We start from the raw sequence: 23,737 nt of genomic DNA on the forward strand, positions 1-23,737 counted from the left end.
CTTTTAGAATTTACATGATATTTTCTATTGTGAAAAATCACATGTAGAATCTTCTGTGGAAAAAAATCCTCCATGAATGTTTGATGTTGATGGATATTTGAAAATAATGTACTGTACATTCAAACATTGTTATACACAAACTCTTTAATTATTAAAATGTCTATGTCCTTATGAATTCTTCAAATGTTAATCTAGCAAAGATTCTACAATCGTAATTGCAGTAATTTCTTCTATTATTTCTATCAACTTTTCTTTTGATTTAAGGAAGATGCATGCTTTTCATATCACAGTTGCTAGTTGGGCATTTTGTTAATATCAGTTAATCCTCTTTATGCTTATCACCTTCATTTTAAAGTTTGCTTGCTTTTTGTGTATTTTTTGTTTTTTTTTGTAAAATTTTTGACCAAATTGTTGTTGTTGTTTTGTATGTGTATTTATTTTTTTTATTAAAATTTATTGGGGTGACAATGGTCAACAAAACTACACAGGTTTCAAGTGTAAATTATTGTTGTTTTTGTTGCTTATAGTTATTGCCTGGCTTATCTTAGCCTATTTAATTTTATTTATTTAATTATTGTTAATGAAATAATAATAGCCTATTATTTAATTTTTAATGTTAATTTTATTTTTACCTATTTCGTTAAAAAGAGCTTACATTGGGACATGTTTTTCCAACTCTACTGAGGTATAATTGATGCATAAAAATTGTATATTTTTAAAGTGTATCACATGATGATTTGATATATATTGTAAAATGATTACCAAAAACATCTAATTATCCCTCCCATCACCTCAAGTAGTTACTTTTTGTGTATGTGGTGAGAACACAAAAACACTTAACGAGTACTCTCTTAGCAAATTTCAAGTATCTATTACAGTATTATTAACTATAGTCACCATGCTGTACATTAGATCTCTAGAACTTACTCATAGAAAGTTTGCACCCTTTGATCAATATCTTCCCATTTTCCCCACCCCTTAGTCCTTGGCGACCATCATCTCTTCTCTGCTTCTATGACTTTGACTTTTTCAGATTCCACATAAAAGTGAGATCATACAGTATTTGTCTTTCTGTGTCTGTCTTGTTTTGCTTAGCATAAGTGAAATATCCTCCAAATCATCCATGTTGTCACAAATGAAAGGATTTTCTTTCTTTAAAGGCTACATTATATGTATGTACATATGAATGCAAATTTATTATCCATTCACCCATTGAAGGACATTTAGATTGTTTCCATATCTTGGCTATTGTGAATAATGCTGCAATAAACATGGGTGCAGATATCTCTTCAAGATTCTGATTTCAATTCCTTTGGAGATCTACTCAGAAATGGAATTGCTAGATCAGACATTAGTTCTATTTTTAATATTTTGAGGAACCTTCATGTTGTTTCTGTAATGGCTGTAACAATTTACATTCCCACCAACAGTGGACAAGGTTCTCTTTTTTCCACTTCCTCACCAACACTTGTTATTTCTTGATGTTTTAATAATAGCTATCCTAACAAGTATGAGGTGATAGCTCATAGAGGTTTTGATTTGCATTTCCCTGTGATTAGTGATGTTGAGCACATTTTCATATATGTGTTGGTCATTTGTATGTCTTCTTTGGAAAACTATTCAGGTCCTTTGACCATTTTTAATTGTATTATTTGTTTTGCTATTGAGTTGTATGAGTTACTTATCACTTTCGTTTATTATTATATTAACTCTTTATCAGATATATGGGTTGCAAATACTTTCTCCCATTCCATAGGTTGCCTTTTCATATTTCCTATACTATAAAGAAATGCTTTACTTTAATATAGTTCCACTTATTTATTTTTGCTTTTTTGTCTGTGCTTTTGGTGTCACATCCAAAAAATCATTGCCAAAATCAATGCCAATGAGCTTTTCTCCTATGTTTTCTTCTAGGTGTTTTACTGTTTCATACTTTATATTTAAGTCTTTGATCCATTTTGAATTAATTTTTGTTCATGGTGTTAAATAAGGGTCCAGTTTTATTCTTTTGCATGTGGATATCCAGTATTCACAGCACCATTTATTGAATAGATTATACTATCCCCATTGTGTATTCTTGGTGCCCATGTCAAAGATTAGTTTGTTGTATGTGCATAGGTTTATTTCTCAGCTTTCTATCCTGTTTCATTGGTCTATATGACTGTTTTTATGTCAGTACCATACTATTTTAATTACTATAGTTTTGTAATATACTTTGGAATAAGGATGTATAATGCTTCTAACTTTGTTCTGTGGTCAAGATTGCTTTGGCTATTTGGGGTCTTTTGTGGATTCATACAAATTTAATTTTTTTTTTTTAATTTCTGTAAAGAATACCATTGGTGTTTTGCTAGGAATTGCATTGACTCTGTAGATCATTTTTGGGTAGTATGGACATTATAACAATATTAATTCTTCCAACTCATTGACAAAGGATATCTTTCAATTTATTTGTGTCTTCTTCAATTTCTTTCATCAAAGTCATATTTTTTAGTGTACAGATCATTCATCTCCTTGGTTAAAATTATTTTCAACTATTTTATTGTTTTGATGCTATTGAATAGTCTTCTTAATTTCTTTGTTTTCATTATTATTGATTTCATGGTGTGACGATAAGTATAAATGTTTATCTCTTTTTATGAATTTTTCCTGGTACTGAGTTTTTATTTTATACATTCCTCAGCTCAGGGAATTTATTATTATTATTTCTTTAATTATATTTTTACCACTACTATGTTTCCTTTATCTAGAATTATCAGATTTCCTGCTTTTATTAATTTATTTTTTTTTAATTCCTTCATCTTATTCTTCTGTGTTAAGAAGTTTAGCTTGTAATTTACTATTTTTTTGTAGTATCTATTTAATGGTTTACTGCCCAAATTACATACAAAGCAACAATCATGATTTAATTTTTTACTTTGAAGGCAGTGCTTCTTGATTTCAAATTATATCATTTTTATAGATGTAACATCCTTTTAAATTGTGTTAAATATAAATTGAAATTTTTTCAAAAGGATTTTGCTCTTATTTAATGCATGTGATTCCTCAGATTGGTCTCCATTGTTTACACTGTTGAATTCTTTTATGTCTGTTGTTGTTTGTCCTCTTTGTTTATCTTTATAGAATGGATTTTCTATATACAGTCACATGTCACTCAATGACAGCGATACATACTGAGAAATTCATCATTAAGTGATTTTGTCATTGTGCAAACGTTATAGAATGCACATACAAAACCCTAGATGGTACAGCCTACTACACACCTAGGCTGGATGTTGTAGCTTATTGCTCGTAGGCTACGAGCCTGTACAGCACGTTACTGTGGTGAACACCATCGGCAATGATAACACAATGGTAAGTATTTGTGTACCTAAACATATCTAAACATAGGAAAGGTACAGGAACAATATTGTATACAAGATACTAAATGGTGCAGCTCTAAGGGCACTTACCATGAATGGACCTTGCAGGACTGAAAGTTGCTCTGGGTGAGTCAGTGAGTGGTGAGCGAGGGTGAAGGCTGAGGACAGGACTGTATACGGCTATAGATTTTATAAATACCATCCCATGAGCCCTCCCTCCTGCTTCTTTCCAACAGAAGATCGAAGCTGTCAATGCTGCTCCATGAACAGAAATGTGGGCTGGATTGATTGGAAATATTGAGGAAAAGCTGGCGGGTAAGGCATAGATCACCATAATAGTGACTGTCAGGAGGGACTGAAAGGTGGCCTGAGGATCAGCGGGAATAAGAAATTGAGATGGAGAGATAAAGGAACATAGGAGATTGTCATGGCAATGTGGTTTTGGCTACTACATGTTGGAACAGTGGTCACATTAAGAAATTTTTTGTGCTATCCATAAAAAAGAGGGTGTAGAACTGAGGACTTTGAAATTTTGTTCTTGGGTCTATTGACACTTCCTATCGCAAACGGCTCTCTCTGGCATTGAATTGACAGAAGAAATAAAACTTACTTATGTTTTACATCATTACAACTTGAAAATAGTTCCAAGGACCAGGCCAGACTGGCTCCACACCACCGCAGGACGCTTTCACTCAAGTGGCAGTGACACTCACTACTTGTTAAGGTAGCGCCTGTGGATCTGTGCCCTTGCAGGTCTTAGGTGCTCAGCAAAGAACTCACAGCCATGTACTCTGAAGATCAAGCTGGATCTGGGTGGGCTGGAGGGCCCCCTGAATATGCAATGCTGCGGGGAGAGGCTCCTCTGTGCTGGAATAGGTCAGAGGCTGACTGACTGGGATGTAGTCTGTGCACTCAAAATTGAGGTGCTCTCAGTGAGAGGCAATCTATTACCACGCCTCACAGATATTGCTCTCATCAGAGAAAAAAAATGCCTCTTAAATCACAGATCCCTCCATTTCTAACAGGAAATTCAGCTCCATTATAATCTTATGGCTCCACTGTTGACTATACATAACTGAACAGTGGAAAACATTGTTTAAAACCCATGTAGATCTCTATTTAAGCATTTTAGTCTCAACTAAAGAGAAGTATTGAGATGTTTCCTATTTTGAATTTGCCATTTTTGTAAGTTTAATAAAGAGACAACTACTGAGAGAATTTTTCAGCAAATCTGTGTCAGAGAACGGACTAACAATTTCCACCCTTCCTTCCCTCCTCAGCTCTACTCTTTTACCCTCTGCATCCTACTATCCTTCTCTCTTCTTTCCTTTCCTTTTTTTCTTATCTATGTTATAAGTTCTATAGTATAACTAAGGAAGAGGGCACCCACAGGCAATAAGATAAGTTTGCCCTCTTTTCTATGCCAAATTCAAATTTATCCAGAAAGAATAAATACCATGTCTCCCCAAAAATAAGACCTAGCCAGACCATCAGCTCTAATGAGTCTTTTGGAGCAAAAATTAATATAAGTCCGGGTCTTATATTAATTTTTGCTCTAAAAGATGCATTAGAGCTAATGGTCCGGCTAGGTCTTATTTTGGGGGAAACATGGTACTAAGAGAAGCTAGAATGGTTCTTAAGCATTTTAAGTTCCTTATATAGTATCACAATGTGAAAATAAAATGAAATAGTATCACAATGTGAAAATAAAATGAAAAATTCTGAAACTAGTGTCTTGGTGATATCTCTGTGGACTGGCCTTTGCTATGCATGAATTCCCTCATTAGGAATTGGTTCAAGAACTGGCACCATTGTGACTGGTATGCTTCTGGGCTAAGACTTCTCTTGAAGGAATAGGCGTTCTATGTGGTAGTTCCTGGTCACAATGGACTTATATGATCAAGATGTGTTTCTTACAAACTGCTCCCCTCTGAACCCCTTGGTTCAATCCCTGCCACTTTTAATCGGGTTCTATAAAGGGGATGTCATACTTCTGCTTTGTGCTTCTGGCTGATTTTCATTGCCTGAAGTGAATAAAGATCGTTTGACATCTTCCTCACCCTGATGCCCCACACTCTATCTTCTTGAAAGTCCTTGAACTTTCTAGCTTGAGGTGGATAAACTTAACTCAATTTTCACGAACACAGATTCCTTACCAGTTTGCTATTTATTTAGTCATTTTAATGAGAAACTGTATAGTTAAATATTTCGTCTTGAAATATTAGTCTCCATTAAGTTGTTAAATTCTAATCTTTTTTCCACATTCTGAATTTTTGTTTTCCGATTTATTTCTCTATCACATTATATGAATGGCACTGTAAAGTTTGTGGGTGGTGGCATGTAGAGAAAGCGGAAGCTGTATCCACAGAGAGAAAATGTTCAATTCAAAATAGCTGATTTTTAGATAAAGATTGTTTTCCATATATTCTTGTGTTTATAAACCTCGGTGAGCCGGTTACTGTTTCTAGTATACATTCTAAAGTTTTCTCTTGAAATAATAAACTCTTTACAATCTGGTCTCATTCTACCTGTTCAACTTCATTTTTCACCATTTCACCCTAAGCTCCAGTCACACTGAAATTGTCAGTTACCTGCTACTCCATACACTTTGTACCTTTGCATATTATGTACGTATGTCTTTCTAAAAAGTTTTTCCTCATTTTCCGTGTGTGGAAAAAGTTGCTCATCAAGTCAAAGCTGAAATGTCACCCATTTAATGGCATCATAAGATGCCATTTTATGTTCTGTGAGTAAAGTTAGTCCTTTGGACTATAATGTACGTTGACCTCACCACTATAAAAGCGTTTGTGTTGGATTGTGATGATATATTTCATTTAATCTATGAAATTCTCAAGTACATTCATCTTTGCATCATCTGTGTCCAGCACAATCACTGGCACCATAGTACGTGCCCCCCAGTAAATACAGCTGAATGAATAAAATAAATGAAGCCTATATGGCTACTTCGTAGTCAAATTAATTCAAAATACTATGTCTATAATTTCATTAGATGTCTACTGTAAGATACTAATTAAGCACACTTATATCATTTACATATCAATTTATATAATAAAGTTTAGACAAAATGAATATTTGTGATAGTGTTATTACTACTCAGCTCAATAAAAAAAGTTACCACTTTTTACTGCTTTCCCACATATAGGCCCTCTGGAACCAATTATAGGATCCAATGATGTTTTACAGTGGCTGAACCAAGACATTTTAATAAAACAAAGTGTTTCATCTTACCATTCCATCTCCACATTTTGTTCCAGGAGCAACCAGACCCAGATCTTTAGAATTGTGGTATAAAACAAAGGTTTTGCATTCGGTGGTGACATTCTCCTGGGGAGTCTTCTTAAAGTGATAGATCTTCTCTTCTCCAGGGACAGAAGAGTGCTGCCCTCCGGTGCAGTATATCTTTCCACATTTGACATCTCTGAAAGAAAGGGAGTGTATTCTCAGACTCGGGACCAGAAATAGAACTTTAGAGACCAAGCTTGCAGTGATGTGGCCTGGCCACTTTTTTCTTGACCCAGGTTTTATCAGTAGGCTACAGAGGGGCCAAGAAAGGCAGGGTAATCTGTTGGACAGTCAACATCTTCACCCTGGGAACTGAGATGAGTAGGTAAAGATGTAAAATGATTATATTGCTTTATGCTATTATTGTGCTTCTCACAAATCAATATTAGCTTAAATTTACAGGAGAATATTTTTATTAGTAATTTAAATTAGCATAACTTTAATCAGGATACTAAGATTTCTTTCTTATTCTTTCTTGCATAGAGCACATCAGTTGATTCTCACAATAAACCTATGAGGTTGCTGTTACTATAACCCCCCTTTTAAAGGTTAGGAAACAATTCGAAATAATCACAGTCAAATGACTGCCCATTTTCACCTAGTATATTTAGGAGAACATTGAACTTGACCATAGGTTTTTGCTATTGCTGTTTTTAGACCAAATCCTGTTTTGTGACACACACAAAAAAAGGCTTGCTGGATGTCAGGAACAAACCTGGAAGTATGGTTCAGCTCATGCTTTTTTTTCTTTTTTTAAAAAAAATTAGTTTCAGGTGTACAAAACAATGTAATAGTTAGACATCTCACCCCTCACAAAGTGATGACCCCCCGCCCCAATCTATTGCCCCTCTGACATCGTACGTATCTATTACAATTCCATTGCCTCTATTCCCTATGCTGAACTCCATATCCTGTGAGCTCCGTATATTAAGATATAGTTGACATACAGACTGCTTCATGGACGGTGTAGATACATAACAAGCTCATTCTTTTTAAAGTCAGATCTAACCTCCAATTCTCCCATTCTCTCTTCCAGCTTCAACTTCAACTTTTTTTTCTTCTTATGGCTTCGCTCTTTTCTCTTCCTCTTTTCCCCTTTTCTACTTATTCTCCCCTCCTTCTGTGTACTCCTTTCTCTTTTTTGTAGCTTCTTCTCCTCCCTTTCTTTCCTAAGAAGCTGAAATGTTTCCCATCTCACCTTCATCTATTCCATGACCTTCAGCTAATAAATCCAGTACATAAATGCCAGTTAACACTGTCCAGGAGGTGATGTGTGCTCTCTTCCTTCCTGCTTCCCTCTCTTCTTAGTCTCCTCAGTAAAAGAAGTTAGCAGTTGTCAGAACAAGAGCTGCTCTGACTTTGCAAAACACTCTTAGAGGGCGCTTACTTTTCTTTATAAGTTACTTACTTCTCTTCACAGGGAATTAATTGGTTGTCCTTATTTTTGCAGTATCCAAATCTATTTCCTTTTTTATTCATCGTGTAGCAGATATCAGAACTGTCTTTTGCCTCTGGGGTGAAAAATGGTATAATAAAAGGAAAACAATGAAAGCATGATATTATTAATTACAAAATACTTTATTTTTCTAATGTAATTGAAATTTCAGCATTATGTAGTGGTGAAGCAGAATGGGATAAATAAATAATTTTAAAACCATCGTATTACCTCAGGAGGATATTTTAGGCAGGAATACTTAGCCCACATTCTGAGCTAATCAATTAATATTATGTAATATCAATTAATATTAATGGTAAGATGCAGGAAATATCTTGGAAAAAATGCCACAAATAGCATTATCTCCAATCTTGTCCCCAATTTCCTACAGGACAATAAGAGAGAAATAATAGCTATTAGCTTCATCAGTCATTTACTGTAATTGTCTCTCACCATCATTAAATAATTCAGAGCACTGGTTATCCCGGGTGGGACATTTCCCCATGAAGCAGTAGCCTTTTGCATTCTTGCATGGAAATCCATTTACTTGAAATTGGTCCTTGGGACACCCTGAAGAGTGGCCAGTACACATTTCAGGAAAATCACATTCATCTTTTGCTGGTCTGCATACAGACCCTACTTTTTTCATCTGTTGAAGAAAAACAAAGGGAAGAAATCTTGGACATATTTAGGTAGGTAAATAGGAGGAAGGTTGATCCATTTAATTTATGTAAAAAAGGTTTTAAAAATGGATCATAACTTTCCTTTTACGTTCTACTGAGAATCATTATCATTAAGACAATCACAAGATGGTGTTTTTCAAATTTGGTATTAGAATAGCGTTGGGCAGAACTGGAATGGGCATAAATGGGAGACATGAGGAAGTACTCTGTTTATATTGTCTTCTTCATTCCTTGCTTCAGTACTCCCCCACCCTAACTACCACCGCGCGCGCGCGCGCGCGCGCGCGCGCGCACACACACACACACACACACACACACACACACACACACACCTGAGAGCTCCTGCCTGTAAGGAGGAATCTCCGCTCCTAAGAAATCAGATTTCTCCATATGAACTAGAAAAATGCCCTGGATCTCATTGCTGGAGGGCACTTCATGGAAATATTCTCCCATTCAGCCATTCAATATGCATTTAGTTGTGCTGAGTTCTGGAAAGATTTCAAGATGAATAAGATATACTTCCATTCTTTGGATTTCACATTCTTGGATAGAGACATTTGGATCTCTGGTCATCCTTCCTTGGAATATATCTCCATGTACTGGTCACTATCACTTTCCAATCCTCTTCCCTTTTAGTTCACTCTTGTTGAGATGCCAGTTCCCCCCCACCTCACCCTCCAGTTCAGGTGGCATAGGTTGGTAATGATTTACAAGAGAGCAAGAATAATGTCAGTTATATATCTCCACTTCTAAAAGACTAAGTGCTCATTACCTAATTCTCCACTCCCCAGATCATAGCACTGTCCAGTGGATAGAAGTTAGGGCATCTCAGAAGAGGTTATACTGTCTATAAGCTAGCCTCGCCCCAGTCCAGGATTAGTGGTATAGGGTCATGCAGTGGTCAGACAACTCTGTGGTCCTGTGTACACTTAATAAACTGAAAACGGAGAAACCCGGTCCTAGCAAAAGTTCTCACCTGACAAGATTCACAACATTCTCCTTCTGCACAAGTAAATCCTGGCTTCAACACACATTTGTTTGCATCACAGCAAGGATTACTGCACTCCTGGCAATAACCAAAAATTCAAGATCAGAAATTGGTCTGCAGTTTAATTTTTGTTTGACTTCAGTTAGTTGTGTTCTGTGTAATTTAGCATCCCTTGTCTTTCAGAGCAAAATACAAAGGTGTGATCCTTGGCTATGTATAAAAACTACTTCTTGCGACTGGTGTTTGGGACTTTTACTTTGCTTTCTTCCCATCTGTCTGTTCAGTACTCCAGAGCTAATGAATTTTCACTGTCAGCGTACAAAATACAAAGTCTGAGACCTCTCGTTCTACAGATGACTTCCTTTTTCGGGAAGGGTCCGGCAGCTTCTCTATACTAAAGGTTTGATGTGAGATAATACAATTTCTGAAGATCTGATTTTACATTTTCCTCAAGATGCCCAATATTTCAGGCTGACACCTTTTTTTTTTTTTTGGATGCATCATTAAATAATAACAGCAGGATGGACACTTAGGCCCTATCTGCTCAAACGAAATTATAACTACAAAAAAACCTGTCTGTATCTGGTCATGTAAGTTACTTCACATGTTAGAATAAAAAACTGTAGAACCATTCCAAAGAAGGTGCATGGTCAAGGCATCAATTTCCAAAGTTAAAGCCTCTTCACATTTAACGAGAGGCATTTGAAGATTAGATCTTGTAACCTGTAGACGTGTCCCAATCCCCACTCTGATTATGGAGTCTCTTCATTGCCATCAGACTTGTTTTGAATTGTGCCATGTTTCAAGTGTAGATGCTAAAAATGTGGTCCTTGGACCAGCAGCATCAGCATAACCTTGCAGGTTGGTAGGAATGAAGGATCTCAGCCCCCACCAGACCACATTGTAACAACATCTCCAGCTGATGTATACGCACTTGATAATTTGAGAAGAAATTTTCTAGGATTCCTATGATGAGCTCTTGAAAGAAATAGCTTCTATGTTGCAGAAATGCAGATTAAGAATCCTTTTAAATTTTACCTACAGTTTTATTCTGAATGCTCCAGAGACCAAGACTGCAATACGTATGTGGAAGTTTAAAAGGTTCCTGCTCAAGTAAGATAGTTTCTTATAATGTGAACTGTCCCCCTGGGTTATAGGCTAGCTTCATAAGTTCCTGAGTAAAACTCCATTGACTGTGAAGGATTTTGTTGAACAGGTTCTTACTGTGCATGAGAATTAGACAATGACACCAAAGGGCCCTCGGACAAGAAGACACAAACAGTATACAAACCACCCAAACGTGGTGCCGTGGACCTCCAGCAAGATCATGATACACATTTTATGACTTGGTAAGAAGCCTTCGATAAAGCTGCACCAATAGTTTGTTACCAAATGAGAAAAAAAAAGCACAGGTTGTAAAGCTTTACAAAGAATGCCATGGTTAATGAATGGCTACATCCCTACTCAGGTGCTAACTGAGCATAAACTTTGCAATTTAAAGACATCTTCTGCAAATACCTGAACAGGGCCACAGTCACACTCTTCTCCCTCATCCAACTTCTTGTTTCCACAATACGGGGGATGATTTAGCTTATCAGGAAATGGAACATTGGATATACACGTTGGCTTATAATCTTTCAGGAACTGCATGTACTGGATTCTGTTGCATTTGCTGAACTTCAGTGCAGGAATGCTAGAGGTAGGATGAGTTAAAAATAAAAGATTAATCATATCAGTGCATACTTGTAGGACAGCTCTGAAAATGTTATAAAGAGTTTAGAAAGAGTAGATGTAAATGACAAACTCTAAAAGTCCGTTTACTTTTCTTTTACTTTTTTTGCCTTACTGTTATAGCAGAGTAGTAACTGGGCTCTTTAGTATAGAAAATGCAAGATTACAAACTTCTCAATGCAGGGACTGCATCATGCTCCAATTTTTAAAAAAATAAGCACTAGTTAACACAGTGCCTGGAACAGACTGGTTCTCTATAAACATCTATAGAGACAAACTATTTATTTAATAATACCTTACATATCCTAGGAATGTAATATACTGTACTTCTAAAACTAAGTTTAAAACATTTTTAAAAAAACGAACTTCACTTCCATTCCACTTCCCTTTTGTTTTTGAGTCCTTTGCCAATCTTATTGATAAAATGATTAAATACAGGTAGACTTTCAGAGTCCCAAAAATGTTAGATTAGGATGGTGGGGCCATGAAAAAATATTAGTAACTATATAGATAATGGTGTACAATGAAATATCAGTTACTGAGTTCTTACTCTATGCCAGTCACTGTGCTTGGGCACTTTAGCGCTTTACTTCATTTAATCAATATATAGAAGCATTGACGATCATTAGCAAACATTTTCTTACTATATAAATGCATCATGTGTAACCCCTGTGAAGGAGATCATAGATGTGCAAGGCTTAGGAACTGACTGCAGGTAATTCACGTGTTGGAAAGGAGCTGGACATTCATTCATTCTATATTTGTGATTTACCTAGTATGTGTCCAGGACTTTTGGAGACAGCAGTGATATACTAGTGAACAAAGCAGAAAAAAATCATCCAACCTCATGAAACCTATGTTCTAGTGGGGGAGTAAAATAATTAATGAACTAAATATGTGAAGCATAGACTATAGTAGATGGTGGTTAGTATCAAAAGGGGATGGAAGAAACCAAGGGAGAGGGGGTGGGCAATGCCAGGGTATGTGTATGAGGGGACAGGATTGAAAAATTGGAGCAGGTGGCTGGGGAAGGCTTTGCTGAGGATATATTTAAGTAAAGATTTGAAGGAGGAGATTATAATTTATAGCAAAGACGTTAAGACAAGGCATGTAGAGTGTATCCCTTGGTGCAGTTATTAATTGATTGTCATGCACTTTTGTAATATGCTCAGGTGGAGTTTTAGAATTTTTCTCATCATATCACTCGGAGAGACACTACCAGCTGATGACATTTAGCCCCAAAAGGAAAGGTCCGTACCATGCCTGGTTTTATAATAGACTTTCTGAAGTGCATTAGGAAAAATTCCACATAATCACAATACATTCCAACAACATGTAGTTTTAGTCAAAAGCCACTCCCAAAATACTTAAATGTATTCTCCATACTGTTTGAGCCTCACCTCCCATCACTGTCCATCACACATCTTCCCAAAGTACAGGTACATGGATAATTATCATGCTGCAGTCCAAGGTTATGCCCCAGCTGATGTGCCATTCTGTTCGCAACCACATTTAGGTCAGGTAGAAGATCCTGATACCAACAACAACAAAAAAATGTGCATTGGAAATTTCCACAAGACAGCACACTGTAGTGCATAGTGCTTTGAATTTATGGGCCTGGATTCTGGCTTCCGGTTAACTAATACTTATTTGAGAGGCTGTGGACTTAGTTACCGGCCTCTGCAGCCCCTCAGTTGCTTTACTTGTTTAATAAGGTTGGACAAATGACCTTTTGAGGGTCTCAAACTCTAACATTTTGAAATTCTTTTTTGTAACACAATAGTCATTGTTGGATTTACATAGACACATTTTTACAAATAGCAAAAAATTACTAAACAATGTCCTACCCAATACAATAAGCTTTATTGGTTGTCTTCTATATACTAGATATTTCAAAGAGGGAAAAAATAAAAATATGCATGGCTCGCGTTTTTAATGTGTTGTCTCACATTGCACAAAAATGCTGTGCACTCGTAAGGAGGGACTTTCTATTATGAAGAAAACCAGAAGGTCAGAAATGCAAAGTCCAAGGAAAAGTTGATTGTTACCACCGTTTTTAGCTCTATTTAATGTTTTAATCTTTATATCAATAAAAAATACGAATTTCCCAAGGGATAGCATATCAGGTTACTGTAAAAGTAAAATATCCTTAATTTGGTCATTCCATTTTGCTCATTTGAAGTTTAAAATGTGTCCTGGATGGGTTATGATATCATAATTGGAGTGCTGGCAGCCTACATTAGATTAGATTGACTCTTTATGCAAAGTTTATGCTACTAAAATTCCATCGGCCAAGGCATAATCTAATACAAAGAACTATAGAATAAATAGGTCACGAAGTCATTTTAATAAGGAGTAGTCTTTAATTTCGAGGTCTTAACAAGACTGGGCCGAGCCTACCAACAACTAGGCAGAGACACTAAAGGAAACAAATCCAAATCTCGATTTTTCAAAAATTTCTTAGGTAGGGTTACTTAGACAGTATTGAAGCTTACTGACTTGAGAAAGAATCAGATAAACAAGGGGTGTCAGCAATTTGAGGGTTTTAAGGCTTTTGGAAAAGGAATTGTAAGTCTGCCTTGATCTGATACTTTAAACGGTTTATGCATTCTCTTTCCAGCACAAGAACAATTATCCTCACTTATACGTGATACGCACAAGAGCTTTTCTAATCTCTGCATGTTAATCTGTATGTGATGTCCTATTAAACTCTGAACACTGGTTTACCTTCACTATTCATCCATAGCTTTTATAAAACATTTATTTTCTGATTTAATAAAGAAAACATGACAGTTTCACTGTGACATATTTTGGTGGGAATATATGACCGAATGCATACACGGTCCCTTTCAACAGGACATAGAAAATTATAGATATTTAATTCAAACGGTTTGATTAAGTCACAACATAAATAAAACACAGCCCACCTTAATGACACTGGAGGAATAAAAGGGCAGGCACATACCCCCTGGATAAGAAGTTCCTTGTGCATGTGTGTACAGCCACTTCCCACTATAAACAAGAGGAAAATACACTCTTCAATCTGAGGTAGTAGTTTAATTAACACATAGATTGAATTGCAGTAAACCCCCACAAAGCAAGTGCCTTTGCACATGAAAATGCCTTCCCTTTTTTCTGGAGTTCTGGTACTGAGGATGACCTCAGTTGATATTAAGCTCATTTTAAACCAATGGTATATCAGAGGCATTGAAAAAGCCAATGCAATCTCAAATTGAAATCATAAAGAAGTGCTTTCTAAAAAAAATAAGGTTAGAGTCCCATTTTACCTGACTTTTGTTTGCACTACACTCAGCTTTGAATAAAACCACATAGAAGACTAAAGGAAAAAAAACGTCAAGTAAAAAATGTTCAGAGGAGAAAATGCAACATAGTAAATGAACTCAACACTATAATGAATTAGCTGTGGTTGAAAATTTTTTTAAATGTTTAATCAACCATAGAAACTCATAGAGAATTTGATAGCGACAATCAAACATTGAAAAGTTGTCATGTGGAAACAGGACTATTCCTAGATTACCTAAAAAGACAGATGTTGATGTGTATATTAAAGGGATCGAAACTTGATATGTTTTCAGGAAGAACATTTAGAATTGGAAAACTTTAAGAAAGCTATCATGGGCTGGTGGGCCACACTTGGAGTGTAATAGAGGGGATTCAAATACAAGAAAACTTGTGAGGTTAGATGATCTCTTTCAGTCTTTAACTTTTTTTGATCAAAAACATATGCTCTGCTTCTTTCTTTTTTATTGAAATAGTCCTGGCCCTACATTTTAAAGTCACTATTTGACTATACATCTTGAAGGAACTCAGAATTCTGGTCTTCATAGACTCTGAAGATCTTGGGAGAACATCACCCATGGAGACAAAGTATTAGAGAAAGCACAGTCCTGATTCTGACTTTGTTCATTGTCACTTACAACCAAAAATCACTTCTAGACCTATGTGAATATAGAAGGGAAAGCATACAAGAAACTCAACAAAAAAGATGTATACACATGTTAAGATATGTTATCTTAACATATCTTACATTGTTATCTTACATTTTTTGGCACCCATATAATGCTCAGTTAGACATTTAGTAGCACTCCCCTCCCCCTATACACACATACCATTTCCCTATTTGTAGATACACTATGGATGAGAGAAGTAACTGCTCAGAGTAAGACACATTCATGGAAGGTATTCCACTTACACCCATTCAAATATTTTTTAGATTATTTATTAAACATAGTATATTGTTTATACAGAGGGTGCCAAAAATGTACACATGTTTTAAGAAAAGACAACTGTATTCAAATTGTAATACTCAATATATACTGATAACAAAATACGAATACAAGTCATGTTTGACTTCTGCAATTACAAGAGGTGCTCAGAGTGGTTACCATCAGTGTCCAGATACTTCTGATTACAGCGAACTACTGCGTGAGCAACGTTGATCAAAGTGTCCACTTGTATACATTTTTTGGCACCCCTGGTATATATACTTATTAAACTATTTATACATATTATAAAACATGTGCCCAACGAATAGGTAAAGGAGCTAATCTAGCTCACTATGAAGGTTATAGTGATATTTTACTTTACCTCCCATAATTTTGTATGAATATCCAAATCCAAGCCGGGTACATGTTTTCTCTGGAAAGATGTGCTATGGGCCACCCCAGATATAAAATAAAAAATGATCTTTTGAGGTCTAGGTCATTCTCATCGATATGCCAAATGGCTGGACCTGACCTCCTCTGACTATTATAGACTTTGGAAGCTTCACAGTTCTGAGTTCAGACTGAAGGTTAACGTTTAATTTAATATTCCTTGCAATAAAAGGACTATGCAAAACCCAAGATTGAAGTCAGTTCAGCATTATTTATCATTTCCCTATAGGCTGTGTAGTGCGTTAGGTATTTTGAATACAGAAATGATAAAACACGTCCCCCCACCTCCACTCCCCACCCACACACACTTTTAGGAATGACCTAGTATTCTCAATAAATCCAAAACTTTTCTAAGGAATATTAAAGCTGTGTCAGGCTTAATTGTTCCGATTAGTTATCTGTCATTTGAGACCAGATGCTTTTGAAGCTCTGGTCACTGGATGGAGATACTTTGCTGCAGGAACATTTTCAGAAAATGAGGTGCTTTCCTAGAAAGGAATGCTTTGGTGGAGTTGGAATGGCATTATGTGGAAGGCTGAAGAGAGTTAGCGATGGAAGTTGATAAGTAAAATAAATGGATTCTAAAAGTGTTTTGCTTACATAATGACATTTTCAACTCAGCCCAGGAATATGAATATATCAGATTTTTTTCTTTCTAGTATTAATCACTATTAAAAATAACAATTATTAAAAAGTTTCTATGGAAATTTTATGTATAGCTAGACATAATATTTTGTCCCTATGTACTATCCAAAAGTCAATTGCTTTAAAAAGTATTTTGGTTGTTGTGCATTTGTTCTGTTTCTTTTTTAATAACCCACTTTACGTATGCAGGAAAATAGAGCAGTTACATACCTGAGTAACAAAACATGATCAAAATTCCTCCTGTTTTTAAGGATTGTTTCTTGCCAAGCTGAAAAATGCAATAAAGTAGTTTCTATATTTGAATCTACTTCTATTTTATCTCCATTTGTCCACATTTCAAGGCCAACCAATGTAACATGAATGTCCAAAGTTTTATAAATCTGTTCAAAAAAGAAATAATATTTCACAAAGTCAAGTTGCAGAACGATCCTTTGGCATTACTATATTCCTTTACATTAAAATAATAATAATAATAATAATAATAATAATAATAATAATAATAATAATTTTGACATATCAGGTACACAAACAAAAAGTGCAATCCTCAAACAAAACAGTTGAATTGAAACTAATGTGGGCTGAATCACCCACAATACTGAGTGAATTGCCACAGCCAACAAGGAAACTAGACTAAAAAATCTGATTCCCCTTGAACTATCATATGCCTTATAGGCAGTGGGCTCAGGATGTGTTAGAACAAATAATTTAGCAAAGCTTTGAAATTATAACTGACTTGAAAATGTGAATTTACTAATAGTTTCACCCAATAGAATGAGTGTTCTTTATTCATCTCCCTACTTTAGGTCATGAGTTGGTTCTGTGGCAGATTAGAAAGTTGATATTGGTTTTCGAAAACCAATAGCTTAGTTGCCATGTTTGTTCTACTTGTTTGATTTAGGGAATTCCTTTAATTTGGGGAATTCCTTTGCTGTCTAAGAAATCTTATTGAGGATTGCTCAAAGCAAGCAGACATAGTTGTAGCCCGTAAGTCTTCTCACCCCATTAACCATCAGCTTTTGTAAACATCCAGTTGATAAATGTTTTGATGCCAGGACAAAAGAAGACAGAGTTTAAGCAAATATTATGAGGATTTTGATACAAAGTATATGTGTTTTATCAATTTTAAAAAGAATGAATGATGAACTATAGACACTGAGCTAAGAATAGAAATGAAGAGGTCAATCATATAATATTAATAGAGAATGTAACTGGTTATTAAGAAGTTTAATACATCATTGCTATAACAATAACCTTGTGCTAATTTTCCATGTTTCTTAACCTACGTAATATGAGTATATTGAATTCCATGTGTCAATATAGCCCAACAAGTTCATTTCATAGCCACGAGAACTAGGTTTCTTTTAAACTCTCATGAAGTTAGACCTTTAGTCAAATCATGATCTGAAATACATATTGGAGCCTGTGATACCCATTTCTTTTGGCCCTGACCTTATCCTGGAACAAACCTTATGAATCTGGCCTATCGAATGAGAATGTTTTTTTCACTTGGGCTCTTTGGACTCTCTACCTTCATGGGTGTGCTTTAGGTTTATAAAACTGTTTGCAAGTGCAAATGAAAACAATATTTGTCATCCTATGAATGTATTATCTTCTAATGAGAAAATATCCTATAAGATAAAGCCATGTTTTACTGTGAAGGACAGACTGTTCAATGAGGTGACTGCTGTCAGACCCAGTTAGATAGATTCAGGCCAGAACAGAGATTGCTTCCCATCAATCCCCTCAGACTGTCTGACTGCTCTACAGAGGATAAAGGGCCAGTGAGGAGTGACATGATGGAAAGGGTCAAAGACTTGTGGACAAATGTTACCTTAAATTATTTGTGGTATGACCTGCCAATCTAAACTGAAAATCTTTAATAAAAGTTCAGCAATGTGCAACAATGTCGTATTTATGCTTACTTTGGAGATGAAACCGAAGGAGAGAGATTGAGTGTTATATTTGGATCAATGTTAGGGTAGTGGTAAAGACAATTGCAAGATATAAGAAATAGGAGAAAACAGAGATGACTATGAGATATAATCATTCCACTCCACATGTTCCTACCTTTTAGAAAAAGTCATGGGGAGGATTTTAATTTTCCCTATACATAGATTTAAGGTTGGAAGGAGTTCTGCTTCTAGCTAAGATGGACAAAGTTGGAAAGAACGTTGCTTCTACCCCAACAAAAAGAAAAAGCCTGGGAATCTACAAAATCATATCTTTTATTGAAACCATAAGAGAGCTGAGGTAACAGGACAAACAAGTAGCCTGAAATCTAAGGAAAGACATACTCCTTCTAAGATAAATGGTACTGGAGCATCTCCCAGTGGCAGAGTATGAGAAAAAGATGCTGAGCACCAAACAAGCAGATAAGAAAAATTCACCAAACGTTTTTTAAGGAATTGCTGAAGGGTAAGTGTGGGGTAGAATGATAGCACAGGATCCTCCGAGAGACACAGACCCAAGGAATTTCACACACATGCACAGACATTTCTCCACAGGCCTCCCCTGGACACCCACAAAAACGATGGAGGGCAGACTAGGAAACTGGCCATATCCTCCCTTGCTGGTAGCAGCCTGAAGGAGGAGAGCAGCTGCTGACTTGGGAACATCTTAAGACCTACCAGACTCTCCTCTCCTGATGAGAAAAAACACCTTAAGCTGCTGTATGAACTTCAGTCAACTTTTTTTACACCCCCAGAACTCGAGTGAAGACCTATTGTGGCTAAATGAAGGGCAAAGAAAAAATCTTCTGTCCCTGGAAGAGAGGTAGGAAAGGAAACTGAGGCCAGACCAGTTAAGGTCTCCTACTAAAGGAGGATGAACATGAACGTTGAGAAATATCTACCCCAAGACCCATGGGCAGGGCTTTCCTAAGACTAATGGTAATGGAAAACCCTCTGGTCCCATAACTAGGTCAGCGATCATTGAGTAACAAACAAGAACAGGTTACTACTGAAGGGGAGATAAGAATGTGAAGGGAGACCTTCTTTGAGCACCTTGATAAAGGCCTGAGGTTGAGGTTGAAACAGAAAGAATCTCTCCAACAATCCAGGCCCAACGGCAAGTACAAGGTAACACTGAAGGAATCTGAAGTTGGTGGTGCACCGTAGGTAACAATATCAATAGCAAACCCCCAAACTAGCTTAATTTCTGACAAGATTGATTCAATCTCATATGTTAATGGCCTAGCAAGAGAAACATACATTTCCACGCATAAATACAACTTCTTCAGTCTCTACTATCCCACACGTAACATCTAGTATCCAATAAAACAGTAAAGAACACACAAAAGAGCAAGGAAAAATGCCCACTGTTTGAGAAATGAGTTGACAACACTAGATTCAGAGATAATCCAAACGTTGAAATTATCTGACATGGAATGTAAGATAATAATTATGAATATGTTAAAGTGCTAGTAGAAAATAAGGATATGGTAGGCAAAATTCTAACATAAAGATATATAAAAAATTCACAAGTATTGGAAGTTAAATGACACATATATATAACCACTGAATCAAACAGGAAGTCATAAAGGATATTAGAAATATTTTTGAATTGAGTGAAAATTAAAAATAAAACATAAAAATTTGTGAGAACCAGCTACAGAGCATAGTTACAATTTAACTCAGCAGTCCCACTTCTTAGTCATTTATGCAAAAAAAAATTTTTTTGCACATCCACCTGTATGCACATGTTTAAAGAAATAGTATTTATTAGAGTAAAAAAACTAGAAACAAATCAAATGTCCTTTAAGTGGTGGATGAACCACTATTAAATAGATGGGGCACTCATTCCAGCATCTTCCTTTAGGCCCTCTTTATTCTAGTAATGGATCTGGGTGATTTAGAAGAAGTCAGAATAAGAAAAATATGTACAATTCAAAGTATTGTTTTTTTAAAAGGTTATAGTTAATTCTATTTTAGACAAATTAATCATTTAGTGGATTTTATATTTCCCCTAATTTCTGTGTCAAAACATGGACAGTAAATTATAGCTTGAAAGCATTTTTGCCATGCAAGGTCTTGGAACAGTAATTTAAAATAGTGGATTTGATTTATGCACAATAGGTATTCAATCTTTGTATATTGCTTTATAATTTTTTTGAATAGTGACCAATATTTGAAACCTATTTAAATGTTTAAATATTAAGTGTCATTTACTTAGGAAACCAAAAACTCAGACCTGTGGTGCATTCATTGCTGTGAATTTTTCAATAAAATTTTGCAGTCTACTGGTGAATTTTTGTGTTTTGGGCTGCCTCAGTATCAGAACTACCACAAAAATTCAGCAGATATATATTCTAAATCTTTCTTTCCATTTTTTTTAGCTTCATTCAAAGTGTATAAAATCTTACCATGTTGACAAAATTGACCATTCCCCAAATTCGGTTCCGCAACTTACTGTGAGGATAATTATTCCTACGATACTAGAAATATAAACATCAGATCAACATTCATTAATAACAGGAGTTGTATACAAATTCAACAAAATATTTCACCAAGATATTTCAAACAAAAAAATTCATTGGCATTCTTTCCAGTGAACTAAAACTCTGGGCAACTTATGCATAAATACATTTTTTTATATAAAATAACTAGATACAGTACTTTCTAAAGACATGATTCAACTTAGCTCTATTTAAAATTTCTCTTTATAATATTGTCCCTTTTTCACGTTACATTATATTACATTGGTTTATTAAACTAACTACTGAGTTGTCTTTAGAGTTCATGTTTATCATGCTGATGAAACAAAACTTATTAAAGTTCCATAGCAACCATTATATTGTAAGAAAACAACAACGTTATTGCCCTCAGGTGTTGTCCATGATGGTTACAAACTAAGGAACATATAATCAAGGGACACCCTGGAACCAGAGACATGAGAAGAGGGGCACAAAGTGTGGCTGGACCTTCTCTCCAGAAAAAGGCTGAGAAAAGAAGGCAACACCAACTTTCCTGCTCCTGCCTCTTCTGACTTTTGTTCTCTTCTTAGGAAAATAATTTTCTATTGTGACATTGGGACCTTGTTCTCAGCATTATCAAGTTAGACCTGATAAAATACACATAATAATAACATAAGGTATCCCGAGGATACATACAAATCATCAAGCTTCTTACATAATAAAAATAAAAAGAAATATGCCTTTTTGGAATTCTGCAAATATTCTTTAATTACCATTTTGTTGCTTTCCTGTTCTCCTAAATATCTGCACACCTCAAAGACATAAGATTAGAATCTCTTCAATTCTCATCTTCCGCTTGCTCCTCCACCCACTATTCATTGGTTTGGCTGCAACTATTCCACTGAATCTATTCTTGATAGACCCGTAAATGTCCTCTTAATTATCAAAACCATTGAATACTTTTTCCTCATCTTCCTGGTTGTCTGGTCCACATTTAACACTGACCGTTTTCTCTTTCAAGAAATGTCTTATCGTCTTGGTTTCTATTATCCTACACACTCCCAGTGTTTTATTGTGCATAGGTTTCTCTTTTCTACCATCCTTTAAATTCTAGATGGCAAATATGTTTTCACACCAGGAATCCCGTTGATGAATTGGGAGGGTTTGTCAAAAACACACAGTTGACAGAGATTCCGAGGCTATCTTAGGGACCACAGGAATAGGGTACTTTATCAGTCATTGATTTCCATCTGTACAGGTAAGGGAGAAGGATGGGGATGGGGACTTTGCACTCTTATTTTCAAACTTTTATTAAATGGTTAGTGTTCCCCAGGAATCAGACATTCATGTTCTCCTTTCTCTTTCAATTTGCTAGCTCTGGGTGGACACATCCACAGCCTCACTATACTTAGCTGCTTAAAACACATCACATTGCCTTCTATATATATATATATATATATATATATATGTATATGTATATATATATACATACACACACACATACATAGATACATGTATATGTTAAGTATATATTTAATACTCAGAACCTAGTATAGTAAGTAGATGGTCATTAACTATTTATGAATTAAAATGGATAATTTACCATAGGAACTTCTCTAAACAAAGAAGCTCTGAAATATTTTAAGACAATATTGAGTCAGCATAGGTGAGAGCTATGCATGTAAAGACCAGTTTAATGCATTTAAAATCATACCAAGCAAACCTACACCTGGTATCTGGGGTAAAATATTAAATTTAAAAAATTGTTCTTAGTCTTTATTAATCAATTATTATTAAGAACAAAGATTATCTTAGCATTCTTTTTAAAGTTAGTTAACATGTTCTCCCCACATGCTCATGTAAGCCTATCATTTGGTTAATGCCTAGAATTTACTAACTTTTTTAAATGGATAGGTTAATTGTAGTTTCTGCCGTCATTTTTTTTAATGTGCAACAATGCTGTATCTTTCTTTACAATTAACGTAAATCTTATTTATTTTCTCTTATTACATTGCCTAGGAATTTCAGTAAATATGTTGAAAAAAATCTATTGACAATGAACAAATGTATCTTATTCCCAATTTTGGAGGACAAATCTCCAACATTTCATCATTAAGTTTTATGTTTACACAGGATAAGATTTTGGTGAATGTTCTTTATTTTCTTTCATTTCTTATTTGCTTAGAGTTTTGATGTTTTGATGTCCGGCTATGATGTGAGAAACACAGCCTAGCTTACTGGGGACTTGTGGCCTGTGAAACCCAATACTACGTACCAAACAGTGACAGAGGCCATTTTACAGCAGCCAGCTCAGTGGACCCACCAGATTACTGCAGCTGCAAAAATGACCCACACTAAGTTTTAGATAGTTTGTTACACAGCAGTAGGTAACTAATATGAAGGTGATAATAACTTTACAAAAGGTGTCAAGAATTTTTCCTCTTATTTTTCAAAAGAATTTGTAAAAGATAGGGCTATTGGTTATAAAAATTTTGGCAAAAAT

General features: G+C 35.5%; 1 protein-coding gene across 1 annotated transcript in view; it reads right to left on the reverse strand.

Moving 5' to 3' along the window:
* ADAM7 (ADAM metallopeptidase domain 7) overlaps positions 1–23,737 on the reverse strand; it is a 52,994-nt gene that overhangs the window by 7,669 nt on the left and 21,588 nt on the right. The window contains exons 8-16 of the mRNA XM_033135431.1: positions 21,184–21,255; positions 17,034–17,203; positions 14,430–14,514; positions 12,903–13,033; positions 11,290–11,464; positions 9,760–9,849; positions 8,554–8,749; positions 8,074–8,176; positions 6,612–6,801 (exon numbers count right to left, since the gene is read on the reverse strand). Coding sequence (XP_032991322.1) covers positions 6,612–6,801; positions 8,074–8,176; positions 8,554–8,749; positions 9,760–9,849; positions 11,290–11,464; positions 12,903–13,033; positions 14,430–14,514; positions 17,034–17,203; positions 21,184–21,255 — 1,212 coding nt within the window. The remainder of the gene's footprint in view (positions 1–6,611; positions 6,802–8,073; positions 8,177–8,553; positions 8,750–9,759; positions 9,850–11,289; positions 11,465–12,902; positions 13,034–14,429; positions 14,515–17,033; positions 17,204–21,183; positions 21,256–23,737) is intronic.

The sequence above is a fragment of the Rhinolophus ferrumequinum genome, chromosome 18 (genome assembly GCF_004115265.2).
Source record: "Rhinolophus ferrumequinum isolate MPI-CBG mRhiFer1 chromosome 18, mRhiFer1_v1.p, whole genome shotgun sequence".
Taxonomy (NCBI): Eukaryota; Metazoa; Chordata; class Mammalia; order Chiroptera; family Rhinolophidae; genus Rhinolophus; species Rhinolophus ferrumequinum.